The sequence below is a fragment of the Scylla paramamosain genome, chromosome 21 (genome assembly GCF_035594125.1).
Source record: "Scylla paramamosain isolate STU-SP2022 chromosome 21, ASM3559412v1, whole genome shotgun sequence".
Classification (NCBI taxonomy): domain Eukaryota; kingdom Metazoa; phylum Arthropoda; class Malacostraca; order Decapoda; family Portunidae; genus Scylla; species Scylla paramamosain.
Window position 1 is genome coordinate 1,672,421 of NC_087171.1, and position 25,096 is coordinate 1,697,516.

At 42.5% G+C, this 25,096-nt stretch overlaps 2 protein-coding genes across 6 annotated transcripts; both read right to left on the reverse strand.

Moving 5' to 3' along the window:
• Positions 1–490: 490 nt before the first annotated feature.
• Positions 491–21,741, reverse strand: LOC135110849 (uncharacterized). Of its 5 annotated transcripts, none has more exons than XM_064023449.1 (6): positions 21,524–21,698; positions 16,105–18,510; positions 3,928–4,088; positions 3,461–3,614; positions 2,922–3,107; positions 491–1,624 (listed from the first exon to the last, which is right to left on the reverse strand). In XM_064023449.1, exons 2-6 carry the CDS (start codon positions 18,474–18,476, stop codon positions 1,588–1,590), a joined length of 2,910 nt encoding a protein of 969 aa, XP_063879519.1. In that variant the 5' UTR covers positions 18,477–18,510; positions 21,524–21,698; the 3' UTR covers positions 491–1,587. The 5 variants fall into 5 exon arrangements, 2 of the variants coding, with proteins under 2 accessions (XP_063879519.1, XP_063879518.1); XM_064023448.1 differs by having other exon boundaries at positions 492–1,624; positions 21,492–21,696; XR_010273457.1 differs by lacking the exon at positions 491–1,624 and having other exon boundaries at positions 2,970–3,107; positions 3,461–3,547; positions 3,941–4,088; positions 21,492–21,741.
• Positions 21,742–23,213: 1,472 nt separating this feature from the next.
• LOC135110820 (uncharacterized) lies at positions 23,214–23,899 on the reverse strand. Its single transcript, XM_064023391.1, has 3 exons — positions 23,705–23,899; positions 23,435–23,463; positions 23,214–23,343 (listed from the first exon to the last, which is right to left on the reverse strand). Exons 1-3 carry the CDS (start codon positions 23,897–23,899, stop codon positions 23,214–23,216), a joined length of 354 nt encoding a protein of 117 aa, XP_063879461.1.
• Between the last annotated feature and the right edge of the window lie 1,197 nt (positions 23,900–25,096).

Sequence of the window (25,096 nt, forward strand, 5' to 3'; positions counted from 1 at the left end):
GACGGAGAAATAAGAGTGAGGGTGAGAGGGGAGCGGCTAGGTGACGGATCTGGAAAAGAGAGAGAGAGAGAGAGAGAGAGAGAGAGAGAGAGAGAGAGAGAGAATAGAGTGGGTCCTCTACACCTCCTTCCTTCCTTCTCTTTCTACGTTTCCTCCTCCTCCGCCTCCTACTCCTCCTCCCCCCCCCTTCTCCTCCTCCTCCTCCTCCTCCTCCTCCTCCTCCTCCTCTTCATAATCTTCCTTCTGCTCTTTTACTCTTCTTCTTTTTCCTCCTCCTCCTCCTCCTCCTCCTCCTCCTCCTCCTCCTCCTCCTCCTCCTCCTCCTCTCCTCCTCCTCCTCCTCCTCCTCCTAATCCTCTTCCCCTCGTCTCCATATATCAAATGGTGTAATAGATGAATTACCATACCGTAGTGTATCCATGGGTCCCAATTGTTAACATTAAAATTTTTTAATGAGAATCTAAAGGAAAAACTTTTAAAAGTCGTTATCATTTATAATATAGCGTATCATTTATATCATTTAAAATATAGTGTAAAAGTGTACAGAAAGTGTTTTTTTTTTTTTTATCATAAGAAGCAATTATTCTCAAAAGTAATTTAGCTTAACAACATCCCAATAAAATCTTATCTCTAACGTAAACAAAACAAACACAAATTCTCAACTCTAACAACAACAAATATTTAAGTCTTAAATGTACAGTTTCTCTCTCTTTTTTTTTTTATCTAAAACTCTTAAAATTATTCAATTGCGTCACAATATTAAGATTTTTTTACATAGTTATGGCTTAATGGAACATAATGGAAAAGCTACTAAACTTTTAATTGCAGTTTGAAAAACATAACACATAATAATCATGATGATTGTAATAACAATAAGTGTAATAATAATAATAATGATAATAATAATAATAATAATAATAATAATAATAATAATAATAATAATAATAATAATAATAATAGTAATAATAATAATATTTAAGATAATAATAATAATAATGTCTAATTATTATTATAAGTGTAATAAAAAGATGGAGGAGAAGGAGAAGGAGAAAAGGAGAAGGAGAAGGAGGAAAAGAAGAAGGAGAAAGAAAAGGAGGAGAAGGAAAAGGAGAAGCAGAAGAAGGAAAAAGAGAACGAGAAAGAGAAGAAGGAGAAGGAAAAGAAGAAGAAGAAAGAGGAGAAGAAGAAGAAGAAAAAGAAGAAGAAGAAGAAGGAGAAAAGAAGGAGAAAAAGAGCAAGAACAACAAGAACAAGTAGAAGAAGAAGAAGAAGAAAGAAGAAGAAGAAGAAGAAGAAGAAGAAGAAGAAGAAGAAGAAGAAGAAGAAGAAGAAGAAGAAACATTTTTTGTGTGTGCTATCGGTACTTATTATTAGTCTTACTGATCTTATACCCTTTTATCACTTGTACATCTCTGAATATCAGTACCAAAGCCAGGATTTCTTTTTTTCCGCTCCTTCTCCTCGTCCTCCTTGTCCTTCTGGTTCTTCCCCTCGTCTTCATTATCATCTTATTCATCATTATCATCATCATCATCATCATCATCATCATCATCATCATTGTCATCATCATCAACAGGATCAACTTCTTTAAATCCATTCCGAGAACAAATCAGTGTCATGGTGCCTGTGTGGGAGAAGCCAAGGGTAATGATGCATACACAGCTTGAAATAGTTGGATATACAAAAGAGATAGGAAGGAACTGCTTCTCAGACAGACCGATAGATAAATGGGATTGACTCAGTAACTGGGGCCTGTATTAATAAAAACTCCTAGGAGCACTCCTCGAAGTGCTTTCATCCTCGTTTTCGCTCCTAGATGTTGCTTCTAAAAGCAATTTAACTATCAATGTAAAAGTTACTCCCAAGTAGAAATGCCGCTAAAGTAGCGGCTTTTCTAAATGTAGCAACATTATTTTGAATCAAATACAACAAAATGTCGCTCCTTTGGTGGCAGTTTATGTTTGTGAATTAATTTTCAATATTTCTAGCTAACTTTAGACTATTTCTGAGCATTATTAAGAGCGTTATGTAATTTTCGGATATCTCAATAATTTGGTGGATGTAAACAACGCAACGCTTTCCTGCCGGGCCAACCCAACATGTCACTTGTCTTCTCAGGATGGATGCAAAGGACGGTAGCCGGTTCAAGAGTGAGAGAAATTAGTGCAGCTATGAAGCATTACTCCTCGTAAACCTCACAGAGGAAAGAAAAAAAATATAACAAAGTATAAAAAATTATCCGGGAGTGACCTCCAAGCAAAAGAAGATTGTATAGCCAGACATTGTTGCCATATAAATTAAGTTTGCATACATACTTATCACATGCTCAGTACATTCTCTCTCTCTCTCTCTCTCTCTCTCTCTCTCTCTCTCTCTCTCTCTCTCTCTCTCTCTCTCTCTCTCTCTCTCTCTCTCTCTCTCTCTCTCTCTCTCTAACACACACTCACGCACACAACACACACACACACACACACACACACACACACACACACACACACACATACACACACACACACACACACGCACACACACACACACATACACACACACACACACACACACACACACACACACACACACACTCACTCACTCAAACACTCACGCACACACTCACGCACACAAAACACACACACGCACACGCGCACACACACACACACACACACACACACACACACACACACACACACACACACACACACACACACACACACACACACACACACACACACACACACACACACACACACACACACTCACGCACAGAACAATTATTATTATTATCATTATCACAACACACACACACACACACACACACACACACACACACACACACACACACACACACACACACACACACACACACACACACACACACACACACACACACACACACACACACACACACACACACAAACGCTCACCTCCAAAATCTACACTGCAGCAAATTTTCAGCCAGGGCCTGCAGCTCTCTCTCCTCCTTCTTCGTGATAGTTTCCTTTGATACGTTAATAGTTTCCACCCTGACACTAGCCGCAGCAAGGTAATGCAGTAGATTTCGCCACTCTGCTGCCTTCATCCTGCTGCGGGGAAATGTGATGGTACCGTACCTGGAAAGATTGAAAATGTGATCGATTTTCTTTTCTTTGATTGCCTGCTTTTTTTTCTTTTTTATAGGAATAAATGTATTAATTTACTCTTGTACCTTAAATGTACTTTATTTGTTTTTTCATTCTGGTATTAATTTTTATTGGCTTTTATTTCTTTTTCTTCTTGATTTCTTCTTTGGTATTAAATTGTATGTGTTTGTTATTTAATCAACATTCCTTTTTATAATGCCTGGTATGGAAATGGAAATTAAATTTACTTTTTGGCAGGTTTGTTAGAGAGAGAGAGAGAGAGAGAGAGAGAGAGAGAGAGAGAGAGAGAGAGAGAGAGAGAGAGAGAGTATTCTCACACTTACCCTCTTTTTCTAGGATGGAGAGCCACCGCCACTAGACAAGCTTCCTTCATCACGCTTTTGTCCACGTCAGACAAGACCAGAATCACCCTGTGGACATCAGGCAGTGGCGATGTAAGCATCTCTGGTGTTACCATCGCCATAGGGACGTGTATGTCTGCAAGGACATCGCTAGCTGAAACCCAAAACACACACACACACACACACACACACACACACACACACACACACACACTGTTACACATATTCACGCAGTGTATGAAAAATGTTTCCGCAAGGAGAACAAAAAGCTTCGGGGATTGCTGCATATAAGAATATAAGAAGAAAAGAAAATAAGGGAAGCTGCAAGAAGCCATCAGAACTACACGTGGCCGTCTCTGTATGAAACATAGAAACATACCAACCTATTTCCACTTATTATCCCCTTACATAAATTAGTGTAATCTTCATTTAAAACATCACACACTCACTAAGGCAATACACCTTAGATGGGATGGTTCTGTTGAGGGCTGCTAGGAGACTGCCAGCGTGTTGATTGCTAGGTAGGGCCAGATGAAGTTTCCTAAGGGATTGAGGGAGCAGCGGCAGGCAGCCAGCACTCAGGTGACCCAGGAACTTTATGAGGTGACTCCTGCAACGGCAAGGCTTTGAATTGTTGCACGCACGCACGCACACACACACACACACACACACACACACACACACACACACACACACACACACACACACAATGGTTATCTCTCTCTCTCTCTCTCTCTCTCTCTCTCTCTCTCTCTCTCTCTCTCTCTCTCTCTCTCTCTCTCTCTCTCTCTCTCTCTCTCTCTCTCTCTCTCTCTCTCTCTCTCTCTCTCTCACCTACTGTTGAGAAAATATCGAGAAAATAGAAAAAATACAACGTAGAGTAACAAAAATGATCCCAATGCTCTGCAATAAACCTTACGAGGAACGCCTAAAAGAACTAAATTTATTCTCTCTCTCCAGACGCAGACTAATAGGGGACCTGGTATTGCTTTACAAAATGTTTAAGGGGTTCACACAGAAAAGAGACCTGAACTTTTCCTAACATTCATCCAGTCTAATGATAGAAGAAACAATGACTTTAAAATAAAAGGTAAGCGATTTCAAAGAAATATCTAGAATTATCTTCCATCAAGAGTCGTTAACTCAGGTATTGTCGATTCATTTAAAACCTGCCTTGACAAGTATCTAGAAAGTAATCCCCGGTTGCTTTTGTTCATGTATGAATAGCGAACACATTTACTCTGTACTATCTCTCATCTGATTGGGTATATTTCACTAAGGAAGGGAAACAATTATTAAGTAACAAAGAGTAAAGAGGCCTTAGGCTTGTTCCTCGGCGACTTGCTGCTGACTCCGTCACCATAAAAGGAATAGAGTCCTTGTAGAGCAACACACCCATCACTATAGTCATCCAGATATATGTACCTCAGTAAATGAGATTTTTATAGAAGAAGCGCCTCATCAGATGTCACAAATGTTAAGATTGTATGTAGATTGTATGTAGTAGAAGTAGACCACAGGAGGAGGCAATAGACACCTGCCTAAACGATAATTACTCCCGGTGAGGTCTAAAGCACTATTCAGGGGGTGCTGTGAACTTATCATTAAACCCAGCTGTGACCTCACTGAACGTTTCCCTTTGTGTCTCACAACACAAGGCAGTCACAGCCTGCCCTCTAAAGACAACTCTCTTCCTCCACACAAAACTACAAGCACCCAATAACACATACACCTTTCACTCTAAAATTTTAAAATCACCATGGGGACTCCTACACCAGCCTCGGAGTCCCCATCTGGGGAGGGGACCATAAATGTCCCCAGGTCGGACTGCCTTTCTGTCGACGACCCTAAGTGTCTTGACACCCCCTCAACTTTTTCTTCATTAACTTTTGTAACACTCGCGGTCTAAGATCTAATTTTCAATCTGTAGAACACCACCTCTCCTCTTCTAAACCTCATCTTCTTTTCCTCACTGAAACTCAGGTGTCTGAGGCAACTGACAGTAGCCCCTTTTCTGTTCCCTCCTACTTTCTCTATCCTCATTTTCGATCCAAAGCTGGATGTTTCGTTTATGTGCACAGTGACTTAACCTGCTCTCGTGCCCACGCTCTTGAATCTTCCGAGTTTTCCACCATCTGGCTACGACTACAGAGTCACTCTCAAACTAAATTAATCTGTGCTGTATACCTCTCACCTAACTTCTCTGACTATAAGAAATTCTTTGACTACTTAACTTCCAAAGTGGAGCACATTCTGACTCTCTTCCCTTTTGCAGAGATTTCCATTCTTGGAGACTTCAATGTTCACCACCAGATTTGGCTTTCCTCTCCCTTCACTGACTTTCCTGGTGAACTAGCCTACAACTTTGCTATACTCCACGACCTAGAGCAATTGGTGCAACACCCTACTCGTATTTCTGACCACCTTGGAGATACGCCCAACATTCTTGACCTTTTCCTGACCTCTAATACTTCTGCTTATGCTGTCACCCTTTCTTCTCCGTTGGGCTCCCCCTAAGCGAAGGTGCCTCTGGCGTTTTGCATCTGCTAGTTGGGGGGACCTGAGGAGGGATTTTGCTGATTTTCCTTGGAATGACTACTGCTTCCGTGTCAGAGACCCATCTTTGTTTGCTGAGCGCATAACAGAGGTGATAGTGTCTGGCATGGAGACATATATTCCTCACTCTTTTTCTCGTCCTAAACCTTCTAAGCCTTGGTTTAACAAAGCTTGTTCTCGTGGTATACATGATAGAGAGGTGGCCCAAAAAAAGGTACTTAAGCGTTCCATCACCAGAATCTCATGCACTTTATATTTCTGCCCAGAACCATGCCAAGTCTGTTTTCCAACTAGCCAAAAACTCCTTCAATAACAGAGTGTCAAAACTTTTCAAGATCTAACACCCCTCGTGACTTCTGGCATCTAGCCAAAAATATCTGCAATAACTCTGCTTCTTCTTCTTTCCCTCCTCTGTTTCAACCAGATGGCACCACTGCTATCACATTTATTTCTAAAGCTGAACTCTTCGCTCAAACCTTTGCTAAAAACTTTACCTTGGATGATTCTGAGATTGTTCCTCCCTCTCCTCCACCCTCTGACTACTTCATGCTATCTATTAAAATTCCTCGCAATGATGTTTTCCATGCCCTCACTGGCCTAAACCCTCGGAAGGCTAACGGACCTGATGGGGTCCTTCCTATTGTTCTCCGAAACTGTGCCTCCGTGCTTGTACCTTGAATAGTCAAACTCTTTCAGCTCTGTCTGTCAACAACTACCTTTCCTTCTTGCTGGAAGTTTGCCTACATTCAACCTGTTCCTAAAAAGAGTGACCGCTCTAATCCCTCAAACTACCGTCCTATTGCTTTGATTTCATGCCTATCTAAAGTTTTTGAATGTATCCTCAACAGGAAGATTCTTAAACATCTATCACTTCACAACCTTCTATCTGATCGCCAGTATGGGTTCCGTCAAGGCCGCTCTACTGGTGATCTTCTGGCTTTCCTTACTGAGTCTTGGTCATCCTCTTTTAGAGATTTTGGTGAAACCTTTGCTGTTGCCTTGGACATATCAAAAGCTTTTGATAAAGTCTGGCACAAAGCTTTGATTTCCAAACTACCCTCCTACGGTTTCTCTCCTCTCTGTAACTTCATCTCAAGTTTCCTTTCTGACCGTTCTATTGCTGCTGTGGTAGACAGTCACTGTTCTTCTCCTAAATCTATTAACCTCAGGGTTCTGTCCTGTCATCCACTCTCTTCTAATTATTCATTAATGATCTTCTAAACCAAACTTCTTGTCCTGTTCACTCCTACGCTGATGATATCACCCTGCACTTTTCCACGTCTTTTCACAGACGTCCAACCCTTCAGGAGATAAATATTTCACGCAGGGAAGCCACAGAACGCTTGACTTCTGATCTTTCTAAAATTTCTGATTGGGGCAGAGCAAACTTGGTATTGTTCAATGCCTCAAAAACTGAATTCCACCATCTATCAACTCAACACAACCTTCCAGACAACTATCCCCTCTTCTTCAATGACACTCAACTTTTTTTTTTTTTTTATGTAGGAAGGACACTGGCCAAGGGCAACTACTACTTAACTTCCAGAGTGGAGCACATTCTGACCCTCTTCCCTTTTGCAGAGATCTCCATTCTTGGAGACTTCAATGTTCACCACCAGATTTGGCTTTCCTCTCCCTTCACTGACCACTCTGGCGAACTAACCTACAACTTTGCTATCCTCCATGACCTAGAGCAATTGGTGCAACACCCTACTCGTATTCCTGACCATCTTGGAGATACGCCCAACATTCTTGACCTTTTCCTGACCTCTAATAATTCTGCTTATGCTGTCACCCTTTCTTCTCCGTTGGGCTCCTCCGATCACAATCTCATATCTTTATCTTGTCCTATCGCTCTAATCCCTCCTCAGGATCCTCCTAAGCGAAGGTGCCTCTGGCGTTTTGCCTCTGCTAGTTGGAGGGACCTGAGGAGGTATTTTGCTGATTTTCCTTGGAATGACTACTGCTTCCGTGTCAGAGACCCATCTTTGTGTGCTGAGCGCATAACAGAGGTGATAGTGTCTGGCATGGAGGTGTACATTCCTCACTCTTTTTCTCGTCCTAAACCTTGGTTTAACACAGCTTGTTTTCGTGTTATACATGATAGAGAGGTGGCCCACAAAAGGTACTTAAGCCTTCCATCACCAGAATCTCATGCACTTTATATTTCTGTCCGGAACCATGCCAAGTCTGTTTTCCAACTAGCCAAAAATTCCTTCATTAACAGAAAATGTCAAAACCTTTCAAGATCTAACTCCCCTCGTGATTTCTGACATCTAGCCAAAAATATCTCCAATAACTTTGCTTCTTCTTCTTTCCCTCCTCTATTTCAAAAAGATGGCACCACTGCTATCACATCTATTTCTAAACCTGAACTCTTCGCTCAAACCTTTGCTGAAAACTCTACCTTGGACGGTTCTGGGCTTGTTCCTCCCTCTCCTCCACCCTCTGACTACTTCATGCCACTTATTAAAATTCTTCGCAATGATGTTTTCCATGCCCTCGCTCGCCTAAACCCTCGGAAGGCTTATGGACCTGATGGAGTCCCTCCTATTATTCTCCGAAACTGTGCCTCCGTGCTTGCACCTTGCCTAGTCAAACTCTTTCAGTTCTGTCTGTCAACATCTACCTTTCCTTCTTGCTGGAAGTTTGCCTACATTCAACCTGTTCCTAAAAAGAGTGACCGTTCTAATCCCTCAAACTACCATGCTATTGCTTTAATTTCCTGCCTATCTAAAGTTTTTGAATCTATCCTCAACAGGAAGATTCTTAAACATCTATCTGGGTTCCGTCAAGGCCGCTCTACTGGTGATCATCTGGCTTTCCTTACTAAGTCTTGGTTATCCTCTTTTAGAGATTTTGGTGAAACTTTTGGTGTTGCCTTGGACATATCAAAAGCTTTTGATAGAGTCTGGCACAAAGCTTTGATTTCCAAACTACCCTCCTACGGTTTCTTGCACAGATAAATTTACTCTGAGAGTGACTCTGTAGTCGTAGCCAGATGGTGAAAAACTCCGAAGATTCAAGAGCGTGGGCACGAGAGCAGGTTAAGTCATTGCGCACATAAACGCAGCATCCAGCTTTGGATCGAAAATGAGGATAGAGAAAGTAAGAGGGAACCGAAAAGGGGCTACTGTCAGTTGCCTCAGACACCTGAGTTTCAGTGAGGAAAAGAAGATGAGATTTAGAAGAGGAGAGGTGGTGTTCTACAGATTGAAAATTAGATCTTAGACCGCGAATGTTGCAGAAGTTAATGAAGAAAAAGTTAAGGGAGTGTCAAGACACTTAGGGTCGTCGACAGAAAGGCAGTCCGACCTGGGGACATTTATGGTCCCCTCCCCAGATGGGGACTCCGAAGCTGGTGTAGGACTCGCCATGATGATTGTAAAATTTTTGAGTGAAGGTTGTGTGTCATTAGGTGCTTGTAGTTTTGTGTGGAGGAAGAGAGTTGTCTTTAGAGAGCAGGCTGTGACTGCCCCCTCTTCTACACTGAACATCCTTGGTCTGTCCTTTACTTATAATCACATCATATTCACATCTCATCTCTAGCTAAAACAGCTTCTATGAAGTTAGGTGTTCTGAGACGTCTCTGCCAGTTTTTCTCACCCCCCAGCTGCTAACTCTGTACAAGGACCTTATTTATCCGTCCATGTATGGAATATGCTTCACATGTCTGGGGGGGTTCCACTCATACTGCTCTTCTAGACAGGGTGGAATCAAAAGCTTTTCGTCTCATCAACTCCTCTCCTCTAACTGACTGTCTCTCACCGCCGCAATATTGCATCTCTAGCTGTCTTCTACCGGTATTTTCATGCTAACCGCTCTTCTGATCTTGCTAACTGCATGCCTCCCCTCCTCCCGTGGCCTCGCTGCACAAGACTTTCTTCTTTCTCTCACTCCTATTCTGTCCACCTCTCTAACGCAAGAGTTAACCAGTATACTCAGTCATTCATCCCTTTCTCTGGTAAACTCTGGAACTCCCTGCCTGCGTCTGTATTTCCTCCTTCCTATGAATTGAATTCCTTCAAGAGGGAGGTTTCAAGACACTTATTCATCAATTTTTGACCACTGCTTTGACCCTTTTATGAGACTGGCATTTCAGTGTGCATTTTTTTATTGGATTTTTGTTGCCCTTGCCCAGTGTCCTTCCTACATAAAAAAAAAAAAAGACCTCATATCTCTTACTTTTTTCTCAGATTCCATGTTGTTTTTCGATGCAACATGGTACTATTTCCTTTTTCCGGCCAGCTTCAGCTGGAGGGATGGGGAGGTTGGGAGAGGCCTTCTCCTGTGCCATCCTGTCTCTTTCACTAGTAAATAGCTAGAGTAGAATAGTTACCCAAAAGACTTCAGTGTCTTTTCCTGTTTGTTCTTCCTTTGTATACTATTTATTACTACTACTACTGCTACTAATGCTACTATCATTATTATTATCGTATGTTATTACTGTTTTACTACTACTACTACTACTACTAATACTAATACTAATACTAATACTAATACTACTAATACTATTATTATTATTATTATTATTATTTTTATTATTATTATTATTATTATTATTATTATTATTATTATTATTATTATTATTATTATTTATATGTTAACATGACACATTTTGACTAAGTCTTGTACACCTCCACCTTCCTTCCTTCCTTTTCCTCTTCTTCCTCTTCCTCTTCCTCTTCCTATTCCTCTTCCTCCTCATCCTCCTTCTCCTCCTCCTCTTCCTCTTCTTCCTGCTCCTCTTCCTCTTCCTCTTCCTCCTCCTATTCCTTCTCCTCCTCCTCCTCATCCTCTTCCTCCTCTTCCTCCTCCCCCTCCCCCTCCCAAACTCCTCCTCCTCCTCCTCCTCCTCCTCCTCCTCCTCCTCCTCCTCCTCCTCCTCCTCCTCCTCATCCTCCCCTCATCCTTATCTCCCTACCTTCTCCTCCTCTTCCTTCACATCCTCCTCCTTCTCTTCCTCCTCCTTGGTGTCATATCTACACATTTTGACTAAGTTCTCTGCACTTCCTCCTACGTTCTATCTTCTAAATCCTCCTCCTACTTCTCTTAAGTATACATATGTGTACATATGTATACATACGTTGTACCTTGTAGTTAAATTGTCATACCGTCACACACAGACACACACACACACACACACACACACACACACACACACACACACACACACACACACACACACACACACACACACACACACACACACATACATACATACATACATACATATATATAAAAAAAAAAAGAAGCCAACTGAGATGCCGGTCCCCGGATAGGGTCCGAAGCAGTAGTCAAAAATTGAAGGATAAGTGTCTTGAAATCTCCCTCTTGAAGGTATTCAGGTCAAAGGAAGGTGGAAATACAGAAGCAGGCAGGGAGTTCCAGAGTTTACCAAAGAAAAGGAAGAATGATTGAGAATATTGCAATTAAGAGGTGGACAGAATAGGGGTAAAAGAAACAAAAAAGCTCTGTGCAGCGAGGCCGCGGGAGGAGGGGAGGCACACAATCAGTAAGATCACAAGAACAGTTAGCATGAAAATAACGGTAGAAGATACCGAGAGATGCAACATTGCGGTGATAAGAAAGAGGTTGAAGACGGTTAGTTACAGGAGCGAAACTGATGAGACGAAAAAGATTTTGATTCCACCCTGTCTAAAAGAGCGGTATGAGTGGAACCTCCCCAGACATATAAAGCATACTCCATACATAGATGAATAAGGCTCTTGTACAGAGTTAGCATCTAGTGTAGGGGGTGTGATAAAAACTAGCGAAGACATCTCAGAATGCCTAGCTTCATAGAAACTATTTTTAGCTAGAAATGAGATGTGAAGTTTCCAGGTTAGATTATAAGAAACAGACAGACTGAGGATGTTCACTGTAGAAATGGAGGGCAGTTGAGTGTCATTGAAGAAGAAGAGATAGTTGTCTGGAACGTTGTGTCGAGTTGATAGAAGGAGGAATTAAGTTTTTTGTGGCATTGAACAATACCATGTTTGCTCTGCTCCAATCAGAAATTTTAGAGAGAGCAGAAGTCAGCGGTTCTGTGGCTTCTCTGCTTAAACTGTTTACTTCCTGAAGGGTTAGACGTCTATGAAAAAGACAAGGAAAAGTTCAGGATGATTTCATCAGCGTAGGAGTGGATAGGACAATAAGTTTCGTTTAGAAGATCATTGATGAATAATAGGAAGAGGATGGGTGACAGGACAGAACCCTGAGGAACACCACTGTTAATAGATTTAGGAGAACAGTGACTGTCTAGCTCAGAAGTAATAGAACGGTAAGAGAGCAAACTTGAGATAAAGTTACAGAGAGAAGGATAGAAGCCGTAGAAGGGTAGTTTGGAAATCAAAGCTTTGTGCCAGACTCTATCAAAAGCTTTTGATATGTCTAAGATAACAGCAAAAATTTCACCAAAATCTTTAAAAGAGGATGACCAAGATTCAGCAAGGAAAGCCAGATCACCAATAGAGTGGCCTTGATGGAACCCACACTGGCCATCAGATAGAAAGTTGTGAAGTGATAGATGTTTAAGAATCTTCCTGTTGATTAAAAAACTTTAGATAGGCAGGAAATTAAAGCAATAGGACGGTAGTTTGAGGGATTAGAACGGTCACCCTTTTTAGGAACAGGATGAATGTAGGCAAACTTCCAGCAAGAAGGAAAGGTAGATGTTGACAGACAGAAATAGTTTAACTGGGCAAGGTATAAGCACGGAGGCGCAGTTTCGGAGAACAATAGGAGGGACCCCATCAGGTCCATAAGCCTTCCTCCAAGGGCCAGCGAGTGGATGGAAAATATCATTGAGAAGAATTTCAATAGCTAGCATGAAGTAGTCAGAGGGAGGAAGAGTGGGAAGAACAACCCCTGAATTACCCAAGGTAGAGTTGGCATGGTTCCCGGCAGAAATATAAAGTGCACGAGATTCTGGTGATGGAGAGTACCTTTAGTAGGCCACCTCTCTATCATGTATAGCACGAGATCAGGCTGTGTTAAACCAGAGTTTGGAAGCTTTAGGTCGAGAAAAAGAGTGAGGAATGTACGCCTTAATGCCAAACACTATCACCTCTGTTATGCGTTCGACACGCAGAGACGGGTCTTTGATACGGATGCAGTAGTCATTCTAAGGAAAATCAGCAAATTACCTCCTCAGGTCCCCCCAACTAGCAGAGGCAAAACGCCAGAGGCACTTCCGCTTAGGGGGATCCGGGGGAGGGATTGGAGGGATAGAACAAGATATGAGATTGTGATTCTAGGAGTCCAACGGAGAAGAGAGGGTGACAGCGTAAGCAAAAGGATTAGAGGTTAAAAAAAGATGAGGAATGTTGGGCTTATCTAGAAGACGGTCAGGAATACAAGTAGGGTGTTGCACCAATTGCTCTAGGTCGTGGAGGATAGCAAAGTTGAAGGCAAGTTCACCAGGATAGTCAGTGAAGGGAGAAAGGAAAGCCAAAGCTGGTGGTGAACAATGAAGTCTCCAAGAATGGAGATCTCCGGAAAAGGGAAGAGAGTCAGAATGTGGTCCACTTTGGAAGTTAAGTAGTCAAAGAATTTCTTGTAGTCAGAGGAGTTAGGTGAGAGGTATACAGCACAGATAAATTTAGTTTCGATGGTGAGTAAGTAGTCGTAGCCAGATGGTGGGAAACTCGGAAGATTCAAGAGCAAGGGCATGAGAATAGGTTAATTTTTTTTTTTTTTTTTATGTAAGAAGGACACTGGCCAAGGGCAACAAAAATCCAATAAAAAAATATGCCCACTGAAATGCCAGTCCCATAAAAGGTCAAAGCAGTGGTCAAAAATTGATGAAGAAGTGTCTTGAAACCTCCCTCTTGAAGGAATTCAAGTCATAGGAAGGTGGAAATACAGAAGTAGGCAGGGAGTTCCAGAGTTTACCAGAGAAAGGGATGAATGATTGAGAATACTGGTTAACTCTTGCATTAGAGATATGGACAGAATAGGGGAGAGAGAAAGAAGAAAGTCTTGTGCAGCGAGGCCGCGGAAGGAGGGGAGGCATGCAGTTAGCAAGATCAGAAGAGCAGTTAGCATGAAAATAGCGGCAAAAGACAGCTAGATATGCAACATTGCGGCGGTGAGAGAGAGGCTGAAGACAGTCAGTTAGAGGAGAGGAGTCGATGAGACGAAAAGCTTTTGATTCCACCCTGTCTAGAAGAGCAGTATGAGTGGAACCCCCCCAGACATGTGAAGCATACTCCATACATGGACGGATAAGGCCCTTGTACAGGGTTAGCAGCTGGGGGGATGAGAAAAACAGGCGGAGACGTCTCAGAACACCTAACTTCATAGAAGCTGTTTTAACTAGAGATAAGATGTTAAGTTTCCAGTTCAGATTATAAGTAAAGGACAGACCGAGGATGTTCAGTGTAGAAGAGGGGGACAGTTGAGTGTCATTGAAGAGGAGGGGATAGTTGTCTGGAAGGCTGTGTCGAGTTGATAGATGGAGGAATTGAGTTTTTGAGGCATTGAACAATACCAAGTTTGCTCTGCCCCAATCAGAAATTTTAGAAAGATCAGAAGTCAAGCGTTCTGTGGCTTCCCTGCGTGATATGTTTACCTCCTGAAGGGTTGGACGTCTATGAAAAGACGTGGAAAAGTGCACGGTGGTATCATCAGCATAGGAGTGGATAGGACAAGAAGTTTGGTTTAGAAGATCATTAATGAACAATAAGAAGAGAGTGGGTGACAGGACAGAACCCTGAGGAACACCACTGTTAATAGATTTAGGAGAAGAACAGTGACCGTCTACCACAGCAGCAATAAAACGGTCAGAAAGGAAACTTGAGATGAAGTTACAGAGAGAAGGATAGAAACCGTAGGAGGGTAGTTTGGAAATCAAAGCTTTGTGCCAGACTCTATCAAAAGCTTTTGATATGTCCAAGGCAACAGCAAAAGTTTCACCAAAATCTCTAAAAGAGGATGACCAAGACTCAGTAAGGAAAGCCAGAAGATCACCATTAGAGCGGCCTTGACGGAACCCATACTGGCCATCAGATAGAAGGTTGTGAAGTGATAGATGTTTAAGAATCTTCCTGTTGAGGATAGATTCAAAAACTTTAGATAGGCAGGAAATTAAAGCAATAGGACGGTAGTTTGAGGGATTAGAACGGTCACCCTTTTTAGGAACAGGTTGAATGTAGGCAAACTTCCAGCAAGAAGGAAAGGTAGATGTTGACAGACAGAGCTGAAAGAGTTTGACTAGGCAAGGTGCAAGCACGGAGGCACAGTTTCGGAGAACAATAGGAGGGACCCCATCAGGTCCATAAGCCTTCCGAGGGTTTAGGCCAGCGAGGGCATGGAAAACATCATTGCAAAGAATTTTAATACGTGGCATGAAGTAGTCAGAGGGTGGAGGAGAGGGAGGAACAAGCCCAGAATCGTCCAAGGTAGAGTTTTCAGCAAAGGTTTGAGCGAAGAGTTCAGCTTTAGAAATAGATGTGATAGCAGTGGTGCCATCTGGTTGAAATAGAGGAGGGAAAGAAGAAGAAGCAAAGTTATTGGAGATATTTTTGGCTAGCTGCCAGAAATCACGAGGGGAGTTAGATCTTGAAAGGTTTTGACATTTTCTGTTAATGTTGCGTACATAAACGCAACATTCAGCATTGGACTGAAAATAAGGATAGGGAAAGTGTGTGAATATATATATATATATATATATATATATATATATATATATATATATATATATATATATATATATATATATATATATATATATATATATATATATATATATATATATATATGAGAGTGTTATTTGATTTCATATTAGAATTTTGATTAATAAACAAAATTTTATTTAAGAACGCGATGTAACGTTTGAACAGTTAGCAATACGACGAACTTCATTATGACAATCACGAACAGTTCTACGTTTCGTGTGCAAACACTTGCTGTTAATGCGCTTTCATATTTAAATGTCTTATAGCTTCTAAAGAATGGCGTTAAAACCAATTGTCCATGGAATCCTTCCGTCTTATAATGAATTGGTCTTACATTTCTCTGAATATGTGACTTTCATCGTGGGACACCCTACATAGATAAAAATTTACCCGTGTAGAGCGTCTAGGATGGCGTCCGAAGCGGGCACTTGGCCGGGATGTTTGAAATGGTGATTCAGATACAACTCACTGCAGCTGTGACCAGTCAGTGCATGAATGTTCTTCACATTAACTTTTTCGTTCTTCATTTTTAATATCACTTTCCTTGGAGGAATATAAGGAAGTAGTGCTGCATTGCTGGCCAATGTTGTGTCTGTTATCGTTACAGTGTCATGAGGAGGGTTTTCTCTCACATGATGAGCGATATCCTGCAGGAAGCATTCATTAAAATACGTGTCTTCCACTAGTGATAGCCATTCATTCCATTCTGCACCAGTCTCCGCAAGCAAGTTTACTGCTTCCTTTATAGCCTCGGGAAGTTTTGGCGCGCCTGGTGTACTCAAGAGGCCTGCCACGTGCCAGAACAGGTTACGCAGACCTTTAAGATCTAAAGGCTGTGTCTGTGGATGATGGGCACCCTGAAGCAGGCTCATAATAGCTCCTGATTCTGAGAGCAATCCATCCTGAAGGCGTTGAATGATATGTCGGGCTGCATAGTACTCCAGCAGTCCTTTGTGTGGTATGTAATATTTTCTTTTGGCTATTCTATTGGTGACGGACGACCGCAGAGTGAAGAAGGCTCCTAGGACTTGGTAGGTTGGCAAATCCTCTGTCTCGCAGCAATCGGTCAGCCGTTCGGTGTCCTCGTCTGAGAGGCTCAGTCTGTCCTGCAGGAGGACTTGTAGCGCCATTTGGTACATCTCTTTCAACACTCTTTTTATCCTTGTGTTGCGGGTATGTGGCCTCTTCTTCCCCCATATAGGGTCCACGGATATTCTGTGACACAGCTTTTCTGTGCACCACTCGTGGATGTTGGTATACAAACTGGACTGGGTAGTATTTTCCTTAATGCAATTAGGATTGTCTTCAAATAATGTAACCAGGAATATCAGATTGAGTGGGAGCTCGAACAATATTGTGTTGTTTCTTTTTGCTATCAGCTCCTTCAACCTATCCTGGTTTGTAGAGGTACAGTACTGGAGTGCAAACTTCATTCTCTTACTGAAATGAATCCCTTCGATAGATATCTGCCACTGTTTATAGTCCTGTCGCGTGCAGGCCAAGAAATCAGACACTCGTTCTGGTCTTGAGGTGACGAGAATTGAGAAATTTCTGGTATATTTGCATACATTTAGAATATCAGTGACGAGCTTTTCAGAAGTGTTGTTCAGCTCGTCCAGCCCATCAATGAGGAAGAGCACTTTACAGTGTTTTAAAAAGTTCACGAGAGGCTCATTAAACACTGACAGATTAGACGGGAGGACCAGGTCCAGGAATGTCTCCAGATCTTCGGCATCTCTGTCCCGGCACAGTATTCGGAGTACAATGTCGTACTCCTCCAGGTGCTTGACGCTGCGGTCACACTGTTCTTTAAGCCACTCTGACAAGATGAAAGTGAGCAGGGTGGTCTTGCCACTTCCGGCCACCCCGCTCACGACAGCAAGTTGTGGCCTTTGGTTCTGGACGAGCTGCAGAAGCTGCGAGTCCTCAGGCTTTGGTTTTAAGAATTTTAAGAGACGCAAACAGTCAATTTCAGTGGTTTTTGATTGTTCTTTAAGGACAAGTTTTGAGAATACAGTCTGGATGTGAACCCGTTCTTCTTGGGATCCACTCAGGAAGGACAATGGGTCAAAATATTCAAACTGTTTGTAAATATTTCTCAGATGATTCACTGACTCTTTCTTAAAGAAACAGAGCCGTTTATTAAGATCCATCTTTAAGATGACGTTTTCAGTAAAGGCCTGCAATATATCTTGTATCTGCCTTGTTATGTTGTCTCTGATGATTGTGGTCTCAGCGTCAGAGACTCCGTACTTGTCCTTGATAGCCTGAAGAGCTCTGTCGAAGAAGCTCTTGTGGTCACTGACTTTTTTCATGAAATGTTGTTCGTCTGTAATTTGAGTTCTATGGTGTACACACTTGTTTCTCTCGTCTTTTATTTTAGTGATCAGACCTTCCATTGCTGTATCATCTTGCCAGCATGCATCATTGGGTCCTGCAACATTTTCACAGGCCTGTTTTATGCACTTGTGGAGCAGTGTTATATCAAAGCTTTGGCACGAGGGGTCATTGGCCATATGAGTTTTCTCAAGGGAGGTAAAAACATCCCTCTTCTGCTTATCATTGAGCATGCGGTAGTTGGCTGTCGAGATGTCTGGGAGGTTCGTCAGGTAATCCAAGAGGGTGACAGAGGTGGTCTTGTTTGTGCCGCATTTCAGGGCGTGTGAGAGCACGATTGCTCCCGGACCCTCCAAGATGCATAGCAGCTTGAGACGCGAATAATCCACTGGCGCGGTGGCGACGGCGGCGGCGGCGGCAGCCATGGCAAAGGCACCATGAGTCCTCACGGCCACTGATCTACAATGAAGTGGTTGGGAATGAATGAAAGGACTGTACGCACGCGCACGCACACCCACGCACACACACACACACACACACACACACACACACACACACACACACGCATACACACACACACACACACACACACACACACACACACACACACACACACACACACATACACACACACACACACACACACACACACACACACACACACACACACACACACACACACACACTGTTTTGTATGTTCTCACTAGGCAGTGCTTTTAGATCTTGCAACAGGTGGTTAGATCTTCCAACAGTAAAAAGTGTAAATGAGTTTAATTAAGTTAGCTAGGTGTTTTCCTGCCTCGATCGAAGCTCAGAGCCACTCCTTAAATGGTACTATCGGTGCTGAATTGCCGCCCTCACAGTAAAACTGGAATCGCACAGCCCACTCTCATTCTGGCTCACACACTCCTTACCTCGGTAAGGACTGTCTGTACTGTTTATATATATATATATATATATATATATATATATATATATATATATATATATATATATATATATATATATATATATATATATATATATATATATATATATATATATATATATATATCACTTCTGGCACCTAGCCAAAAACACAACTTTGCTTTTTCTTTTTCCCTCCTTTATTTCAACTAGATGGCACCACTGCTATCATCACTATCACATCTATCTCTAAAGCTGAACAATTCGCTGAAACCTTTCCTAAAAACTTTACCTTCTCCTCCACTCTCTGACTACTTCATGCTTCCTGTTAGAATTATTCGGAATGCTTTTGGATCTGATGGGATCCCTCGTAATATTGTCTGAAACTGCGCCTCCGTGCTTGCACCTTGTCTAGTCAAATTCTTTCAACTCTGTATCTCAACATCTACCTTTCCTTCTTGCTGGAAGTTTGCCTACATTAAGCCTATTCTTAAAAGGGTGACAGTTCTATTTTTTTTTCTTTTTTAATACTGTCCCATTGCTTTAATTTTTTCCTATCTAATGTTTTTTTTTAATCTATCCTCAATGGGAAGATTCTTGAACATCTATCACTTCACAGCCTTCTATCTTATCACCAGTACGGTTTCCGTGAAGGCCGGTCTACTGGTGATCTTTCGGGTTTCGTTACAGAGTCTTCGTCAGCCTCTTTTTAGAGATTTTGGTGAAACTTTTGCTGTTGGCTTAGACATATCAAAAGCTTTGAATTCCAAGCTACCCTTCTACGGTTTCTATCCTTCTCTCTGTAACTTCATCTCAATTTTCCTTTCTGTCAGTTCTATTGCTGCGGTGGTAGACAGTCATTGTTCTCCTGAATCTATTAACAATGGTGTTCCTTAGGGTTCTGTACTGCCACTCATTCTTTTCCTATTATTCATCAATAATCTCCTAAACCAAACTTCTTGTCTTATACATTCCTGCGCTGATGATACCACCCTGCACTTTCATACGTCTTTCCATAGACGTCCAACTCTTCAGGAACCAAGCAGTTTACCAGGGAAGCCACAGAACGCTTGACTTCTCCAAGAACAACACCAAGCAAACTTGGTATTGTTCAGTGCTTCAGAAACTCAGTTCCTCTATCTGTCAACTCGACACAACCTTCCAGACAATTATCCCTTGTTCTTCACTGACACTCTTCTACACTGAACATCCTCTTTCTGTCCTTTTCTTATAATCTTAACTGGAAACTTCACATCTCATCTCTAGCTAAAACAACTTTTATAAAGTTGAACGTTCTGAGATGCCTCTACTAATTTTTATTTATTATTATTATTATTATTATTTATTTATTTATTTATTATTATTTTTTTAACCTTACCCCTCCCCACCTGCTAACTCTATACAGGGGCCTTATCTGTCAATGTATGGGGTATGCTTTACTTGTCTTGGGGGAGTTCCACTCACAGGGTGAAGTCAAAAGTTTTTCGTCTTATCAACTCCTCTCCTCTAACTGAATGCCTTTATCGTCTTTCTCATCGCTGTAATGTTGCATCTCCTGCTGTCTTCTACTGCTATTTTCATGCTAACTGCTCTTCTGATCTTGCTAACTGCATGCTTCCCCTCCTCCCACGGCCTCGCTGCACAAGACTTTCTTCTTTCTCTCTTCCTTTTTCTGTTCACCTTTCTAATGCAAGAGTTAACCAGCATTCTCAAGCATTCATCGCTTTCTCTGGTAAAATCTGGAACTCACTGCCTGCTTTTGTATTTCCTCCTGTTACTATTATTTCTAGCACTTCTACTACTACTACTACTGCTACTACTACTACTACTACTTCTACTGTTACTACTACTACTACTACTAATACTAATACTACTACTTAATATATTGTTCACAAAAATTTGGGAGACATAAGAGACATAAGCCCCACCCACATAGAGGAGCTTGGCGGGTCTTGGATTCTATCCCCATAAGTAGCAGTAGTAGAGGTGGTAGTAGTAGTAGTAGTAGTAGTAATAGTAGTACTAGTAATAGTAGTAGTAGTAGTAGTAGTAGTAATAGTAGTAACAGCAACAGCAGTAGTACTAGTAGTAGTGGTGGTAGTAGTAGTAGTAGTAGTAGTAGTAGTAGTAGTAGTAGTAGTAGTAGTAGTAGTAGTAGTACGCAGGATACGGCAGGGGAGGTGCTCGGGTGGCGGACAGGAAATAGAAATACCACAGGCCTTGACTCACGGGTCGGGGAAGGAAGGACGTCACTTCCGCCCATCCACTGCCTCTGCAACAGCCACACCCATAGCCACACTCCTGCCACTTTCTCCACCTATGCACATATCATCTCGCCCACGCCCGTGCTATACCGCGGCACGCCCACGAACATCATCTACCCACTTCTCCGCAACTAGTCTGTATGTCATAATCTCTTAACCCCATACACATCCTTTCTCTCTCTCTCTCCCTCTCTCTCTCTCTCTCTCTCTCTCTCTCTCTCTCTCTCTCTCTCTCTCTCTCTCTCTCTCTCTCTCTCTCTCTCTACTTACCCAAACTGGTTGTCAGCTTACAGCACACCTACCTCCCTCACGTGACACCACACACACCCACACGCCAATGTACAAGAAGACGACGTGTAACCTGTATTAACTTTTTCAACCTACTGCTTGAGTACATAACAACAAAACTGTGTGTGTGTGTGTGTGTGTGTGTGTGTGTGTGTGTGTGTGTGTGTGTGTGTTGTAAGATATAAGAAAGATAATAAATATAGAAAACAGCATGAAATATATAGTGTAGAGACAAGTAAGAATAATAAATGTAATGAGAGAGAGAGAGAGAGAGAGAGAGAGAGAGAGAGAGAGAGAGAGAGAGAGAGAGAGAGAGAGAGATGGGAGTTGCCAGCGATATTCATATAACCATAACCTAAAAACAACAATTAAACCTTTGGGTCCTTGCACAGCTGAATTAGAAAAAAAGGAGGAGAAGGAGGAGGAAGGTCAGGCAAAAATATAGAAAAGGAAGCGAAATTTTTTATTTGCACTGGGGTTCTGTTCACACACACACACACACACACACACACACACACACACAAACACATATACAAACACATACAAGCGCGCGCGCGCACGATTTCCGGACATGTCATCTCTCTTTCGTTAAAATGTTTCGTTTTGTTTTGTTTCATTTGATAAGTAAATGTTAGCGGTCCTTCATTAATAGAATAGCGTGAAAGTTAGTAGAGGAGGAGGAGGAAGAGGAGGAGGAGGAGGAAGAAGAGGGAGAAGACCTCCATTTTCTATTCCTCCATGTGCTTGATACTGAGTCTTGAGAAACGCATCATCATGTGTGTGTGTGTGTGTGTGTGTGTGTGTGTGTGTGTGTGCAACCAGCTAGACTCAACCTACTCTTCTGTCCTGAATAAGGGCCTACTCTTTACCAGAACAGAAAAGCCACGTTGACAGTATCTTTTGTTGACTTGAGTGATCAACTGCTAACACTACTTCTAATGAAAATAATGACAAAAATACGTGGCAGGCAGTCATGGTTGTAAATGTAGTACGTGGAAGCTTAAAAGTCCCAAAATGACCTTGGGCCCTAACACTATTTTGTGCTCGTCTTGACACCCCCTTCAGGACCTCGCTCTTCCTCCTCCCCCCAACCACATCATCACCACTGCATCACAATCACCAATAACAAGACTATAATCATCATCATTATCACCATCATCACCACTACTACTACCGTCACCACCATCACAACCACTACCACTCTCACCATCGCCAACCATCATCACTGCCACAATCGCAATTGCACCACAATCTACCGCACCACTCTGTACCACACTGCATAACTCTCCACAACACCAGAATGCACCACACTTTTCCACACTAGACGTAACCACACCACACTGAACCACACTGTACCACACCACATGCACCACACCACCACACCACACTGCACCACACCAAAACACACTACGCCACACCACACAACACAGCACCACAATGCACCATACAATACTGCACCATACCACACCACACAACACACCACTGCACCACAACGCACCACACCACACCACACCACACTTCACCACACTGCACCACACCACACCACATTACACCACACTGCACCACACCACACCAAGCTGCACCACACTGCACCACACTCCACCAGACCACACTCCACCACACCATACCACACTGCACCACACTGCACTCTACATCACACCACACTGCACCATACTGCATCTCACCACATCTCACCACACCACACTACACCACATCACACCAAACCACACTCCACCACACCACGCCACACCACACTGCACCACACCACACTGTATCAAACTGCACCACACCATACCACATCACACTACACCACACCACACCACAGTACACCATACTGCACCATACCACACCACACCACATTAAACCACACTGGACCACACCAAACTACACCACACAACACTGCACCACACCACACTGCACCACACCACAGCACACTGCACCACACCACAACACACTACACCACAGTGCACCACACCACACCATAATGCACCACACCACACCACACAACACAATATTGCACCACACCACACCACAACACATCACAGTGCACCACACCACACCATAATGCACCACACAACACAATACTGCACCACACCACGCCACACCACACCACACCACACCACACCACAGTGCACCACACAACACAATATTGCACCACACCACACCACACCATACCACACCACAGTGCACCACACCACAACATAATACACCACACCACACTCCACCACACCACACCACACAACACCACACCACTCTGCAGCATATTGCACCATGCAACACCACACCACATTACACCACACTACTCTACACCACACTGCACCACACCACACTGCCCCACACCACACTATGCTCCACCACACCACACCACACCACACCACACAACGCTGCATCGCACCACACAACACTGCATATATATATATATATATATATATATATATATATATATATATATATATATATATATATATATATATATATATATATATATATATATATATATATATATATATATATAATTTATTTATCTATAGACATTACGAGGCTCTAGGAGGAAGCAGTAGACACCTGCCGAAACGATAATTACTCCCAGTGACGTCTAAAGCACTGTTCAGGGGGTGCTGTGAACTTATCGTTAAACCCAGCTGTGACCTCACTGAACGTTTCCTTTTGTGTCTCACAACACAAGGGGGCAGTCACAGCCTGCCCTCTAGAGACAACTCTCTTCCTCCTCACAAAACTACAAGTACCTAATAACACACACACCTTTCACCCAAAAATTTTAAAATCATCATGGCGACTCCTAAACCAGCCTCGGAGTCCCCATCTGGGGAGGGGACCATAAATGTCCCCAGGTCGGACTGCCTTTCTGTCGACGACCCTAAGAGTCTTGACACCCCCCCTCAACTTTTTCTTCATTAACTTCGGCAACATTCGCGGTCTAAGATCTAATTTTCAATCTGTAGAACACCACCTCTCCTCTTCTAAACCTCATCTTCTTTTCCTCACTGAAACTCAGGTGTCTGAGTCAACTGACAGTAGCCCCTTTTCTGTTCCCTCCTACTTTCTCTATCTTCATTTTCGATCCAAAGCTGGATGCTGCGTTTATGTGCGCAATGACTTAACCTCCTCTCGTGCCCACGCTCTTGAATCTTCCAAGTTTTCCACCATCTGGCTACGACTACAGAGTCACTCTCATACTAAATTTATCTATACTGTATACCTCTCCCCTAACTCGTGTGACTATAAGAAATTCTTTGACTACTTAACTTCCAAATTGGAGCACATTCTGACCCTCTTCCCTTTTCCAGAGATCTCCATTCTTGGAGACTTCAATGTTCACCACCAGCTTTGGCTTTCCTCTCCCTTCACTGACCATCCTGGTGAACTAGCCTACAACTTTACTATCCTCCATGACCTAGAGCAATTGGTGCAACACCCTACTCGTATTCCTGACCGTCTTGGAGATACACCCTTCTTGACCTTTTTTCTGACCTCTAATCCTTCTGCCTATGCTGTCACCCTTTCTTCTCCGTTGGGCTCCTCCGATCACAATCTCATATCTTTATCTTGTCCTATCACTTCAATTC

What these genes read in the sequence shown, in the direction of transcription:
- LOC135110820 (XM_064023391.1), bottom strand. Translation starts at nt 23,899, where the DNA reads ATGCAGCGTTGTGTGGTGTGGTGTGGTGTGGTGTGGTGGAGCATAGTG. An exon ending in GTGTGGTGTATTATGTTGTG is followed by an intron (nt 23,464 to 23,704) that starts GTGTGGTGCACT and finishes ACTGTGGTGTAG; the next exon opens with TGTGTTGTGGTGTGGTGCAG. An exon ending in GTGTGGTGCAGTGTGCTGTG is followed by an intron (nt 23,344 to 23,434) that starts GTGTGGTGCAGT and finishes GGTATGGTGCAG; the next exon opens with TATGGTGTACTGTGGTGTGG.
- LOC135110849 (XM_064023449.1), bottom strand. Translation starts at nt 18,476, where the DNA reads ATGGCTGCCGCCGCCGCCGCCGTCGCCACCGCGCCAGTGGATTATTCG. An exon ending in ATCCTAGACGCTCTACACGG is followed by an intron (nt 4,089 to 16,104) that starts GTAAATTTTTAT and finishes TTGCCGTTGCAG; the next exon opens with GAGTCACCTCATAAAGTTCC. An exon ending in CTCCATCCTAGAAAAAGAGG is followed by an intron (nt 3,108 to 3,460) that starts GTAAGTGTGAGA and finishes CAATCTTTCCAG; the next exon opens with GTACGGTACCATCACATTTC.